Consider the following 14,040-nt stretch of genomic DNA (forward strand, 5'->3'; position numbering starts at 1 on the left):
TAGTGAAGAGAAGCTTGCCATTTCTTTTTCTTTTTTTTTTCTTTTTTTGCCCTGATTTATGATTAGATGGTGAAGCACGAATATGTTCTTCCTATCCCTTGACAGACCAATGGAAACAACCACCTTACTAAGTGATTAACCATTTAATTTTCTTTGTGTTTCCTGAATAAGAAATAAATTCTTAGCACTTTTCCATCTGAAATCTGAATTAAGCTGCCACTATGCCACACCCCGAGTTTACCTTCTTCAAGCTGTAGACCTGTAAAATCTTGACCTGAATAGAATTCCAACAGCTCTGACTGGGTAGCAAGCTTCTCCCGGCTTATTTTCTTCTCTCCTTGTCTCCCCTTCCCCCAGAATTTCATCTTGGCTCTTTGAGGTCTGCTAAATGACAAATCAGAAAAGATTAGATGCATTGCGTCTGGTTCTCCATTTTATTCACTGTCTTTTCACTAATGTTAAAATACCTCTTGCATCTTGACAAACTTTTCCAACTGTGACAGTGAACATGATAGCAGAAGTTATCTAACATATTAGGAGGAACAAATCATATTCATTACAGTGCACATGACACCAAACACTTTTAATCAAATAGGAGGTCTGATACAAACATACATCATTTGGAGTATGTGACAATCACACACACCAAATTTTGCAATTTTGAACATGAGATTTTAATAGTTTTGGTCTGTTTTGTCTGTATATTGCTAAAAAATTAATATGAGGCTTCCACAAATGCAAATAGATAAATAACCCTAGAGCAAAAATCCCATTCCAGATATGGGGCTGATTTTTTTTTCCAATTTCTCTTCAAATGGTATAAATATTTTGCTTTTCTGGTACTGTTACTAACAGCAGCTTAAAGAATTAAAAATAACAACAGAAGTAGCATGAGTGACATGATATGTATTTTTCACATTTTTACATGACTTAAATGTGCACAGCACAAATTGGTATCTGCTCCCTGCAAAATTATTAAACATAAATCTTGCATTTTCCCATCTTTTGCTGATAGTGTGGAATATCTGGATTCTCTATTTCAAATATGCTTCTGAGGAAGTAGGTCAAATCTACAAAAGTTCATGCTACCAGCTTCTTTCATTCGATTAATTTCAAAGGTGCTACAAGTATCCTTTGTCTATATCTTCTTGTTAGACATTTTATACCTCCCATCTGTAGCAATTATCTTCTGTGAAGATGCCAGCTTTCCAATCTCTCCTTGAGACATTGTTTTGTGGAGTTTTGCTTGACCTTCACTTGATGTGAATCTCTGCAGCATCTGCAACAATTACAAGCACAATAAATACTTCAGCACTCAGAGTGCCATTTGATATTATAAAAGAGGCACAATTATTTTACAATGGTTTAGCTATTTAAGCTGCTGTGGAGAAAGATACTTACAATGTAAAGATGCTTTTAATTGAAATGACTTGCCTTGGCTTCTTTTCGGTTGATAAAGAACTGGCTATATATAAAGAAATGATCTACAAGTCCCTTGTTACAGAAGGAGTGAATATGCAGCACATTATTTTCCTGCCAGTACTAGCTCAAAAAATCAATACTGGAAAGAACAGCAAGCAGCTCCACATATTTTTTAATGTCTCTTTGAGGCATTCTTGGAAGCTGACAGTGGGTGGCTACACACCCCAATTATTTTACTTCTGATAATGCCTCACAACCTACCCGTAAAGGGCTATTATAAAGCTGCTTGTTATAACAACATTTCTGGGTAAATGGAGGTGGATGGGTGAGTGACATTGGCATTATTGGAAATTCAGATTTGAACAAGAAGTACAAATACTGTAGAACTTTGTTTATTGGAACCTTGTCAATACAAATAGGTTTATTGATTTATTATTTCTTTAATAAAGATATGTGCACAATATTTACTTCAGTCATTATGGTTACACCTGTTTATCATTCCTGCTTGCACTGAGTGGGGGCTGGAGTAAAGGAAATTGGATTAGTCCAGCCTCCTAAGTTATATCTATGAGCTGTGCACTTCCTGTTCTAATGCCAACTGAAGCAGTTCTTCTAAGGAAATGTTTCAGTTTTCCTTTTCTCAGCTTTACTGCTGGAAACTATTCAAAGATATTTACATGCAAATAAGATCTACACACCATTTATAGAACAGCCCTTCCATACAGATATAGATTTAGCTGGCAAGGTGTAGATAGTCTATCTGTCCTTCAACAGTTGGTATCTGCACTGCTTTGTAGCTGGCCAAATTCTGGGGTATGTACATACGTCAGTGGCATTCATCCATTTCCCTCTCTAGCGGAACTAAGAACCCTGATACATTAACCTTATCCAGGCTGATTTATGTCCAGCATCCTGTTTCTTAGAGTGGCTATCCAAATACTTATGGGAAGGTGACAATCAGCTGGTATTGAGACACAAGCTGACTTATCTTATTAGTAGTTATATACTTATGACCAGTTATCCTTGATTTGCTTCTTAAGTTTGTCTAATTCTCTTTTGAAGCCAAACGCTGTAAGAGTAAAATCCACAGTCCTTATGTGCTGAACAAAGAAATAGTCTTTTTGCCTGTCTCGCATTATCGACCATTCAGTTCCACTGAATGAGCAAGTGTCCTTTATACCACAAGGAAAACAACATATCTCTATCCAGTTTCCATACCATCTATACTTTTAGTGCGTTGTTCTCCATTCTCTTGTTTGTTTTTATAAACCAAAGAGCCCCAAATATTGCATCCTCCTGCACAATGGATTTGCTTCAGCCCCATTAATTGAGTTGCAATTTTCTGCAACTTTTCTAGCACTACAATACCTTTTGGAGGTGTGGTAACTATAATAACAGAGTATTCTGGGTGTATTATAGCTGAGGAACCAGGACATCTCCAGTTAACTATCAATTCCCATTATGCCCAAACTGCCAAACCCTAGTTTCTAGGCTGAAAAAAGCCAGGCTCTTAAGCCATGGTTTACAGTTATTTCAGTCTTAAATCCAATTCTTAGCCCAAACTGGACTACTGAAAAGCTGAGCCTGGCCAGACATGTTAGAGAGGCAAGGACTTGCATCAAATGCTCTAAAATATTCCAAAACAGCATAGGAGAGCCCATCTGTAAGTCATAGATATCTCTATCTATCTATCTATCTATCTATCTATCTATCTATCTATCGTGATAAAGCTTTTGTAGCTAGCTGCACACTTAATAAGATGTCTGTGTCTCCCTCAGTCCCTTATAGCAGGAAATTACTTCATGTATTACAAAACAATCAGGAAATAGTATTTGTTGTCTTTTTATATTCCAAAACGGCATAGGAGAACCCATGTGTAAGTAAGTGTTATTTTCAAAGTTAATTCAAAATTATCAAATGGGAATTTTTTGATATATTCCACAAAAATAAACTCTATCTAAAGGTAAATGCATTCCAGAATTTTCAGAATGATTACATAAAACCTATTTCTTAAATGCTGATACTGCAGTCACAACGTTGTGAGTTTGATCCCAGGGCTCCAAGGTTGACTCAGCCTTCCATCCTTTTGTAGGTTGGTAAGATGAGTACCCAGCTTGTTGGGGGCCGTACCAGCCTGAACATGCCCGATCTTGTCTGACCTCAGAACATCAACATTTTAAAAGATCAAGTAGTAAGTGACAGGAAAGTCTTCAACTACTTCACTGCCATCAAAGCAGATAATATGGAGCCTGACAGCCAAACTTAATTTAAGGCAGATCACATCCTCCTTTGTTCCAGGTACACAACAACACATGATGGAAACCTCCACGTTCAATGCAACTAAAATTCTAAATCATTCACACTCATGCTTTATGAGGAGAGACTTAGGGAGCTGGGTATGTTCAGCCAGGAGAAAAGAAGATTGAGAGGTGATATGATAACCTTGGTTTAAGTATTTGAAGCAGTGCCATATTGAGGATGGAGCAAGCTTTTTTTCTGGACCTGGAGCAATGGATTCAAACTACAGGAAAAGAAATTCCACCTCAGCATTAGAAAGAACTTCCTGACAGTAAGAGCTGTTTGACAGTGAAAGACACTCCCTCAGAGTGTAATGGTCTCCTTTAGAAGTTTTTAAATAGAAGCTGGATGAACATCTGTCGGGGATGTTTTGATTGGGAGTTCCTGCATGGCAAAAAGCTTGACTGGATGGCCCTTGTGGTCTCTTTCAATTCTATGATTCCATTTCTAAGATATTCAAGTACACAACAAATTTCTGAAGCTCTGTGCCCAGTCATGTTAAGTGTAGCATAAAAAATACATAAATATAAAGAGTGCTTTTGAGTCTAAAGTACCTATTCATAAATAAGATTATCTGCTACGTGCCTATGAAATGTACTACTTTAACCTTGCCCTTTACCAATCAGTCTGTCTGGGTGGTAAATTTTAAAGGAGTAGCCATGTAAAGTCTTTCACAGCAAACAGAAAAGAAAATCCTGCAGCATTTTAAGAAAACAGATTATTATGGCATGTTTATAATGGAACAGATGCAGATGCTCTCCTTGGCAGAGACAGAGAGAATATGTCTTTTATTTGCTGTTTTATTATACTGTTTTTATTGTCTGTTTTGCAGTTTCCAAATTACTGTTGCACTGCAGTGAGCCAAGATAGCAAATTATTGAGCAAGTTTAGGCAGTAGGGCAAACAGAGCATGAAATAGAAGTAGTACAGTCTGGCATTGCTATACAAACCTGAGATAAAGACAAGCTAAGTGCAGTCTTCTAGTTTTGTTAGTTAATTACATTCCTACATTGGGTGAGAAGAGAAAACTGGAACTATGTTCTAAATGACAGAGCATGTGTTTTGCATGCAGATCCAGGTTTACCCCTCAGGTTCTCCAGTCAGGACTATGAAAAGACTGTGAACCACTAGCCTTTCAGATTTTGCTAGATTACAATTCCCATCTGATTGTTACTGGAATCCAACATAATCTGAAGGGCGTATGTTATAGTAAAATAGTGTCTCTTATGTACAAAAGCAAAATCCAGCTTTGCTTTTTGGAATTTTTATATATTTTTGAATATTTTCAAGCCATTGATGGTTGAATCTGTAAATAAAGAATCTGCAGATACAGAGGGCTGACTGTATGATACTCTCCCAGAGTCAGGCAAAGGAGACTCGCTGCCTGCCTGCTGCTACCGCTGCTGCAGACTACCCTGTGAATGACAATCACTGGCACAGGGCTAACTGTTTCCCTCCTCAATTAACATCAAACCTGAGCCCACTATTTCAGCTGCACAACCCTACTCCTGGATTTTTATTTTATTATTTAATTTAAAAAATTCATTGGCTGAGCCTATGTAAAAATAGACTGCAGGGTAATTCTAATTTTTAGTCCTATTAAAGTGGGGTGTAATGTTGGAACCTAACAGAGAGAGCAACAGAGGAAGGTATGAAGTGACAACAGGATTCAAAGTACTTGTAACTGTGTTCTTAAAGGTTATCCGCCATCAATGCGACTGAAAGATGGGAGAAATAGCAGTGGAAGGTGTCAGCACAGCTAAGGGTTAGCCAAGAAATGCTCCCACAAAGCTGCATGTTGGATAAATTACCATTTCAGAGTCACTGTGACAGGGCTGCCCAAGTCTGGCTGGACAGACGGACTCAGGGTGAGGAGGTTGGTCAAGGGAGACAAGGAATTCAAAACTGTCATCGCAATCCTCTTCCTCTGTATCCCCCTCCCAATCAGCAAAAGCACCTCTAGTCAAGAAATTGGAGCGTGTCCGTGCCATGCGGGCTTTCTTTTTATGGGCTGGTCTGGCAACCTGCTTGATACCAAATGATAAAACAAATAACATGAAAATGTTTTAAACAAAACAAAACACAGGTGAGTCTGCTGATGCTTAAAATGGGTAACATGCAACAGTAAGGAGGAGCTAAACAATAAAATTATTTCCAAATTCAAACATTACTTTAAAAAAACCCATGTTGGTACCAAACAAGAAAATGAATGACAGTACATGACAGTACAGAGAAAGTATACTGTAACTGAAACTGATAAAAATAATGGGAGGAAATTAAAAATGGAAAGTACAATTATTTTTAATATAACTTATATAGAGGGATAATCCACAGCAGAACATGGACCTAGGGCTTCTTATGTTGTTAAATGCCTTCAAGTTGACCCTGACCCATGATGACCCTGTGTATGAAACATCTCCAAGACCCCCCGTCCTCCACTGCTCTGCTCAGTTCCTGCAGGCTCAGGCCTCTTTGCCTGAGTCCATTTAGCATATGGTCTCATCTCTTACTTCTGTCCTCTATGATTCCTAGCTTCCCCCCCCCCCAATGAGTCATGCTTTCTCATGATGTGGTCAAAGTATGACAGCCTGAGTTTTGTTATCTTGGCTTCCAGAAATAGATCAGGCTTGGTCTGTTCAAGAACCCATTTGTCTTCTTGGCTGTCAACAGTATCCTCACCACACTTCTCCAGCACCACATCTCAAATGAGTTGATTTTATTCTTATCCTCTATCTTCACTGTCCAGCTCTCACATCCATACATGGTGACGGGGAATACAATGGCTTGTATGAGTCTAACTTTTTAGTTCTTTGTTATGTATATTTTCTCCTTAGGATCTTTTCTAGTTCTTTCATAGCTGCCCTCCCCTCTCCTAGTCTCCTAGAAATTACTTATAACCTCCTTCCAGGTTTACTGAGTTCTGTTTACATGATGCACATCTCAAACCCAAATTGGGTCCAGGCTGTTTATACAATGCCCTGATATGATCTGGGTTTCCACCTCTTGATCTGCATTAAAAAGACTTACCTTTAAAAATACCAAAATGCGGCAACAATGGCCAGCTCCCTTCCCACACAATTCCTGTGAGCAACTCTCCCAAATTGCTCTGTGGGCAGGACTTGCTCTGAAGTCAGGCTTGGCCCCTTGTTCTGACCTCAGAGTGACTTGTGCCCACAGCAACAGCAGTAGCCAGCTCGCAAGGACCACGTAGAAAGGCAGCTGTGCGTCATTCCCCCCAAAGCCGCGGCAGGTGAGGGGAGATCAGGGGGGAATTCAGGGCCAGCCCAAAGTATTCTGGCAAATATATATGAGCCTCTAGTTCTGAATGAGGTACACACCTGTGGCTGGGTTGCCCTTCAGGCTACAAGTGAGAGTGCCCATGACTGAATGTTCCTCCTCATAAAAGTATTCCTTCCATATAGTACATTGTCCATGAATGTTTTTACTTGGCTTCTCCCCAACACATTAGCTTTTGGTTAGTTTGGAGGACTTGCCCATACCCTTCATGTATTACCTGTACCAACTCCTCATAATTTTGGAAGGCAGCCAGCAGATGAAGCCTGATCAATTAAAAAACAGTTGCTTACCTCTCCCTTGCCAGGTCCAGGAATCTTTAGGGGCTTTTTATGTTCTTCTTTTGAAACCAACTGATGAGTTGAAGATTCTTTGCTGAAACCAGAAAACAACATTTTTTAATTTAACAGGCAACAGGTGCCAAACATACTAAAAAACGCATAATTTTGGGAAAGCACCATCAAGTCACCAGCTACAGTCAAAGGACATGATACAAAGCCCAGGCAATGGTCTGTGACAACTGCTGATGATAGGCAAAACCATTAAAGGGGCAGTTTACTACTAAAAGAGAATGTTACTGTTTCCCTATAATCTTCACGGGAAAAACACTAAAAATACATACCTTATTTATTTAAAATATAAACTTCCTACAAACAAGTGACATACAAAAGAATATACATATAGGACAACTGCAGTCAAATCCTTGGGGCTCTGAAAATCCAATGTTGTTGGCTGTTTGTATACATGCTTTGATATTGACTCAATGTGCGTGCATATATATATTTCCCTTTTTCAAACTTTTGGTAGAGGAATTGCTTTTCTTTATCCCCCCCCCCCCCCCCGGGAAAAGTGTTATCTTCAGGATGCTTTATGTAATAGCATCTTAAAAATGGAAGTATCCCACCAACACACTCACCTAATGCCCATGTAACTGTCCTTTGGGGTAAAGAAAATGGAACCAACTCTAGTTTCACTGGATGAGTTTTCAGTGCTCTGGCTAGGAATTCTGGGCAACCTGAACCGCTTCTCCCTTGCAGATGGATTCTTCAAGCCTTCCTGAGACTCAGCAGCCATCTGTGAATTTAACTGTTCCGTACTGGCTGACCCTTCCTTGGCCACTGGAACTTGACCTTCCTTTCGTTCCAGGATCATGATGACAGTCCTTTCCTTTTGAGTCATCTGGCTGGCAGGTGGGCTTCCTTTTTTTATGGCAGTGAGAGCTGTACTATTCAAAGAAGTTGTGGGCTCTGAATTTTTTGCAAGGCAATGTTTCCCTCTGTTCTGGGGATTCACAATGAGGACTGACTGAGGCCCAGTTGTTTTCTTTGGTGATTTGAGTGAGGTTCCTTGGGAGGACTCTCTGATCCTGTTCTGTTCGTTCTCTTGCCTTTCAAGCTCTTCAAAAACTTTACGCTGTTTCCCTAAAATTTCCTTCTGCTGCCGTATCTGCTCCATCATTTCTTTCTCATTCTGCAGTTGTTTTTGTTTCCTACGCTCCTCTTTCTCCACATTGAGCTTCTCCAGCTTCTTGATAACAGAATCTGAAGAAGGAATCTCTGACGCTTTAAGAGCTGAGCCATCTTCTTTACTGAAGGAAGGCTCACACTCCCCATGATAGCTTTGCTCTTGATTTTCCAATTTAGCATTCTTCTTTACTTCTGGAAACAAAAATGTGCACCCCGTTTCCATTTGTTTGTTCCTTAAATTGTTCTGTATCACTGAATGACCAGACTTCAGATTGTCCTGTGGAGGCAGGTAAAATGTAGGGAGACTGCTTGAAATTAGTGGTTCTCTTGTGTGTACATTATGCATTATTCTCTGGGGATCACAAACTGACTGCTCTTTAGTTGCAAGGCACTCTGGTAATTCAGAACTTGAGACTGACTGTTTTCTATCTGGCACATTGCTATTTACATCAGCAGCAAAGATTGGCATGCCTTGAACATCGTCCAGTTGAGGGCTACTCGGTAACAAGTTTCTAGGAAAAAGTTGGGCATCATGCTCCTGCAGCAACATAGGATCCCACTTCCCTTTCTGAATCTCTTCATGGCTCAGCATCTCTAGACTTCCTTGAGAGCTTTCACTCTCTGGTGTTCCCCGGGGAGAGTGAATCTCTTCAGAAATAAACTCAGGGGAGCACTGGTGCTCCTCTGATGGTGATGACCCACCAGTGGACCGAACCTTAAGCAACTCCAAACTGAAAATTGCTTGTTCCAATTCACGCATCCGCCGGCTCTCTCGTTTTGCACGAACTCCTTTTTTCTGATTCAGGTCTTCCAGTGACTTTGGTCTCTCTCTCACAACAACTTGCTCTTCCATGTTTGTTCCACTCTGGCTGTTGGCTCTTTCATGGTGTTTATATAATGAAATCCCAGAATTATCCAAGGGATCTATTTCACTTACTCTATTTTCCATCCCTGATTTATGCTTTTCTACAGCTTTCACTCTCTCTTCAAATGAACAATCTTCCCATTCAGAGGGGTCTGTATCCTTAATGTTCAAGCCATTCCCTTGTTCCAGTCCATCATCTTCTTTAATTGTCAGTCCATTTTTCAGTGGAGTTCTTTTTAAGCTCTGCTCCTTTAAAGTTCTAAACCTGTTTTTTTTAAATGAGAAAAAGATATCAGATACTGCATTCATAGCTCCAAATGTCCCCTTGGTCATGACCTCTGCTTCCTTTCAAAGCTACTTCATCTAACAGTTTAAAAACATCATTCATGAACAAAAAATAACTGTATCATAACAATAACACAGTAGCTTTGCTATGCTGTATCATGATATGGTCTTAACTAGTTGTGGAATGAATTGACTTGAGAACCTTTGTGCCCTGGCTGATTCCATAAAAATGAAATAAATGGATACCAAATTCTAAAAGACATGGGGTTGTTTATTTATTCTACAAACCAAACTCTTGATTTTCACATAGACAGTGAAAGGTATTCAGCAGATTTCCTATGTATGTAAACTGCCTGTTTTAATCTGTTAATGGTTAATTACACTTTTAGTCTGTTAAATTATTGTTATTTTAAATTGTTTTAAACTGGCTCCACTCATTTTCTTTGAATCCCACTCTGAGATCTCTTGACCGGGTGGTATATAAAGTAACCAAGTTTCTGATTTTTTTCCTTCATCTGGATGCACATGATTCCTTCCTTAAAGGTTGTAATTACCTTTCTTGTGCTCTGTATCTTCTATATGCTGCTTGCAACAAAATTATTTTGTTTCTTTTATACCTATAGACACTCTTGGTATGGCAGCTTCGCCATTTTGCCTGGATGACAGTAGCTGCAGCATGCCTGCGTCTCAGACATTCCCGCCAAGACCTCTGGATAATAAAGCCTGCCATCCGCATCTGCTGGAATCTTCGCCTTGCCATCCAGCCTCGCCAGTGGGCCTGAAGAACAATCGCTGCCTTGTCTAAATAGACTGAATTATCTGGGGTGTCTTCAGATTCAGATTTCTTCCTTAACAAATAATGACGCCAACTTTTCTAAAAGGGAATTAAAAGAGAACAGCCTTACAAAATGGTAAGTAGCATGACTCAGCACACGTTTAATAAAGGGTATAGAGTAATTAAGTATAGAGATGTAATGATCAATGACCAATCAAGCTTTGGAGAAATGTCAAAGCATGGATGTAAACAAACTCCTCAAGAGTGATTGTCCTTGATTTTATATTCTCTTCTGTGGCATTTTTCCTTTTCTTTTGTCTGGACAACTCTAGGAGGTATGATGCTTGGGAAGCTGCCAGATCTCTCTCCTCAATCTAGCTTACTGTATTAGTGATTTGTATTTGTTTTCTTGACTTGGTTGTTGGTATAAGGCAGTGATTCCCAAACTCTGGGAATCCAGGTTTTTGGACTACAGCTCCCAGAAGCCTCATCCATTTTGGCAACTGGTTGGAATTCTGGGGAACTGAAGTTCAAAACATCTGGAAAGCCAGAGTTTGGGAATCACTGGTATAAGGCATACTATTGTTTGATAAACTTCACGTTTATGAGATTCGATGACTTGGTGATGTTTTTCTTGTTCAGAATAAAGATTACTTATTAACCCCTTAATTCTATCAGTGCTTTGCTGCATGGACACAATTAAGCTTCCCTGTTAGAGGGAAGGGAAAAAACCTAAAGAGATGAACTAGCTAAAAGAGTTGATCTTCCATATTCCAGAAGGAGTGGGAAAGTAGTAACAGATTTCCAAGTTAGATGGCCTTTGCCATCTGCCTAACAGGATGGCATTCCCCAAAGGCAGGTGCAGATAACCCACTGAACATTGTTTTTAGGGGTAACTGAAGTGAGAAGCACATGGCAACAGCAGTGTGGGACTGAGTTCATGGATGGAGGAGTGTGTGAAAAGAAACTTTGCTGTGGAAAAGGAAGACAGTTGAAGAAAGACAAAGTTGCTTCAATAGCACTTGGAAAGATGCAGGAGAGGTTTCATTGCAATAAAGCTTTTGTGGGTTCTAGAACCATGGAGACTTTTTTCTCCCAGAGAAAAAGCCACATGGACAGATGTCCTTAGCTGTAGAATGGAAGGAAGTTGCTGGCCGTGAGGCTTCTGAAAAAGGAGAGTGGAGCTATAAGCAAATGCATGTGTGTGTGAACACAGGTATGTCTTTGTTCTCTCAGAACAGAAATTCTGTAACTGGATCCCTTTGGGATAGAGAGGTTTCTACCGACTGGCTTTAGGAGGGAAGAAGTCCTAGTGTGAGACACCCTTGTCAATCAAGGGCAAGAGATGAAGAAAAATGAGGTAACAGTGCTCTTTTCCTGAAGCTGTAGAAATGCTAAATATTATAAAATAACTGAAATCATGAAATTAACACCAACCTGTATAACAACAGCTGCCTGCCTCAAATTATGAAAAAGCCTTCTATAGAGCATAGTACGGAACCAGCTCTGCAGTAGGGTGATCCTTCGCAGCACCTCCTCATGCAGCAGGCCCTGTAAAAGCTGTCGCTCCTGCTCCTTCATGAAAACCTAATACACACAACATGACAGCAATAAGTAATATACATTCATTCACAAATGAAGCTGATTAATGTCTCTTCCTATACAACAAAGGTCCAAAACACACTGCACAAATAATCCAGTTTGAGACTGCTTTAACTGCCTGGCTCAGTGCTAGAGAATCCTGGGAATTGTAGTTTGTTGTGGAACAGTGCTTTCTGATAGAGAAAACTAAATGTCTCACAAAACTATGGTTCCCAGAATTCCTTAGCATTGAGCCAGCGCAGTTAAAGCAGTCTAAAACTGGATTATTTCTGCAGTGTGGTTTGGACCATAGTCCAATTTTGTTGTGTGTCTTCAAGTTGTTTCCGGTTTATGGCAGGCCCAAGGCGATGCTATTATGGGGTTATCTTGACAACATTTGTTCAGAAGGGGATTTGTCAGTGCCTTCCTCTGAGGCTGAGCGTGTGACTTGACTAAGGTAAACCAGTGGGTTCTATGACCACTTTACCAAGCACCTAGAGGATTTCTGGCAATATGCAGGTAACTCTGCAAGTATCAAAATACATTTAAAATACATTATTCCATCCACCTCTAGAGATTTATGCAGAGGTACTGAGTCCTATCATCAGGTATTTAAAACCTATCCCTCAGGCATAATGCAGCCTGCAGCTATAGAAACTTAGAAACCTGCATTGTGTGGATTACTCTCACATTACTCTTACTTTGGCGCGTTACAGACGGGCTCATGAGGTGCCATCATCTCGCCGTCATTACGCGCGAGGGGCGGTGCTTCCTGACGCGCCTTGCCCCTCTCATGTAATGACTACATCAAAATGGCGGCGCCGCATACAGATGGGCGCCGCCATTTTGACGTAGCGGACGCTCTGCGTCCGCACGTCATGCGGCGGAAGTGACGCCGCGAGTGCGCACTTCAGCACTTGCGGAGTCTCTTCCAGGCCACAGGAAGGAGCGCGAAAATCGCGCTCCTTCTTTGCAGCGTCCGGGAACCGCGCCGTTTGGCTGCTGCAGTTCCCGGATGCTGCAACCAGCAGCGGCGCGAGACTGCCCCTTCTGGGCCATCTGTAACGCACCTAAGATACCTGAAGGAGTACTAGAGAAATAAGTACAAGTCTTAAAAGGAAATGTACACACATACACTATTTTCCATATATTATGGAAAATTAAGTTCATTTTTAATTCAACATTAGACTACTGCTCAGATAGATGAAAATGAACAGAATATGGCATTGATGGAAGTACCTTCTTCTGGCAGTCTAGCACAGCCTACCTCCCAAAGGAAGAAGCTTTTGGTGTGTCAGTCTTCCTTTTGGGCTCTAATTACTACATTCCTAAAAAACCTGACTTTACACATTCATAAGCAGTACTATCTGTCTTCGCTCAAAGAGATCCATTCTCAATACTGTACCAAAGAGCAATCTGCTAGAGGTAAAACTTACCATCATCCGCCCCACTTGGTAATTGTCAGGGTCAGTCTTTGTTCTCCTGAAGAAATCTTGGATGTTTTCCTTAGATGGGATAGTGCCTCGTGGAAGAAGCACATGGAAATGGTCTACAAAGTCCTAGAAAATTAGACACCATCATGACAATCATTAGGTTATAAACATACATTTTTTCTTTCTATTGTAAAATCTCATGTTAGTCAATTGTATCTACAGAAGCACATTTATGTACACAAACCTAAATGGACTGTTATTACTGACAACAGGAAATGTATAGACTTCATTGCCTATCATATCTGTAGCTTGCTTGTTTATATGACAAGAGTTAATCAGAAAAGTTTTGGTAAATATTCCCTTCCCACAGATTGTGTGAAAAATGTTATGCTGGAGATTGTCCAAGCAAGTTTCATGATGAGTGATATCTGAAAAAGCAAAACAAAACAAAAAGAAACCTACATGGATTGTACATCTCTATTTTACATATGTGTTTCTCCTTGGAAGAGGAGACATGTTATAGCAAACTCTTCCTTCTGGGAAATAGCATCCTGACCTGAATGGGGTTAGCCGGTTCTTCTTGTTAAATATCTTATACAAGAACTAATGCTAACAAATTGC

At 40.1% G+C, this 14,040-nt stretch overlaps 1 protein-coding gene across 11 annotated transcripts in view; it reads right to left on the reverse strand.

The window, feature by feature from the left end:
- The window catches only part of MYO9A (myosin IXA), a 132,646-nt gene that overhangs the window by 26,713 nt on the left and 91,893 nt on the right, over window positions 1–14,040 (reverse strand). For 5 of the 11 annotated variants that reach the window (XM_089538894.1, XM_089538896.1, XM_089538893.1 and 2 more), the window contains 8 exons: window positions 13,423–13,545; window positions 11,843–11,992; window positions 10,185–10,504; window positions 7,931–9,610; window positions 7,308–7,389; window positions 5,532–5,747; window positions 1,167–1,279; window positions 242–384 (listed from right to left, as the gene is read on the reverse strand). In XM_089538894.1, the coding sequence (XP_089395020.1) occupies window positions 242–384; window positions 1,167–1,279; window positions 5,532–5,747; window positions 7,308–7,389; window positions 7,931–9,610; window positions 10,185–10,504; window positions 11,843–11,992; window positions 13,423–13,545 (2,827 nt within the window). The remainder of the gene's footprint in view (window positions 1–241; window positions 385–1,166; window positions 1,280–5,531; window positions 5,748–7,307; window positions 7,390–7,930; window positions 9,611–10,184; window positions 10,505–11,842; window positions 11,993–13,422; window positions 13,546–14,040) is intronic. The other 6 variants (XM_089538895.1, XM_089538892.1, XM_089538901.1 and 3 more) reach the window with 4 other exon arrangements.

The sequence above is a fragment of the Sceloporus occidentalis genome, unplaced genomic scaffold (assembly GCF_023333645.1).
Source record: "Sceloporus occidentalis isolate IW3139 unplaced genomic scaffold, rSceOcc1.0.p SCAF_9, whole genome shotgun sequence".
In the NCBI taxonomy this organism is placed as follows: domain Eukaryota; kingdom Metazoa; phylum Chordata; class Lepidosauria; order Squamata; family Phrynosomatidae; genus Sceloporus; species Sceloporus occidentalis.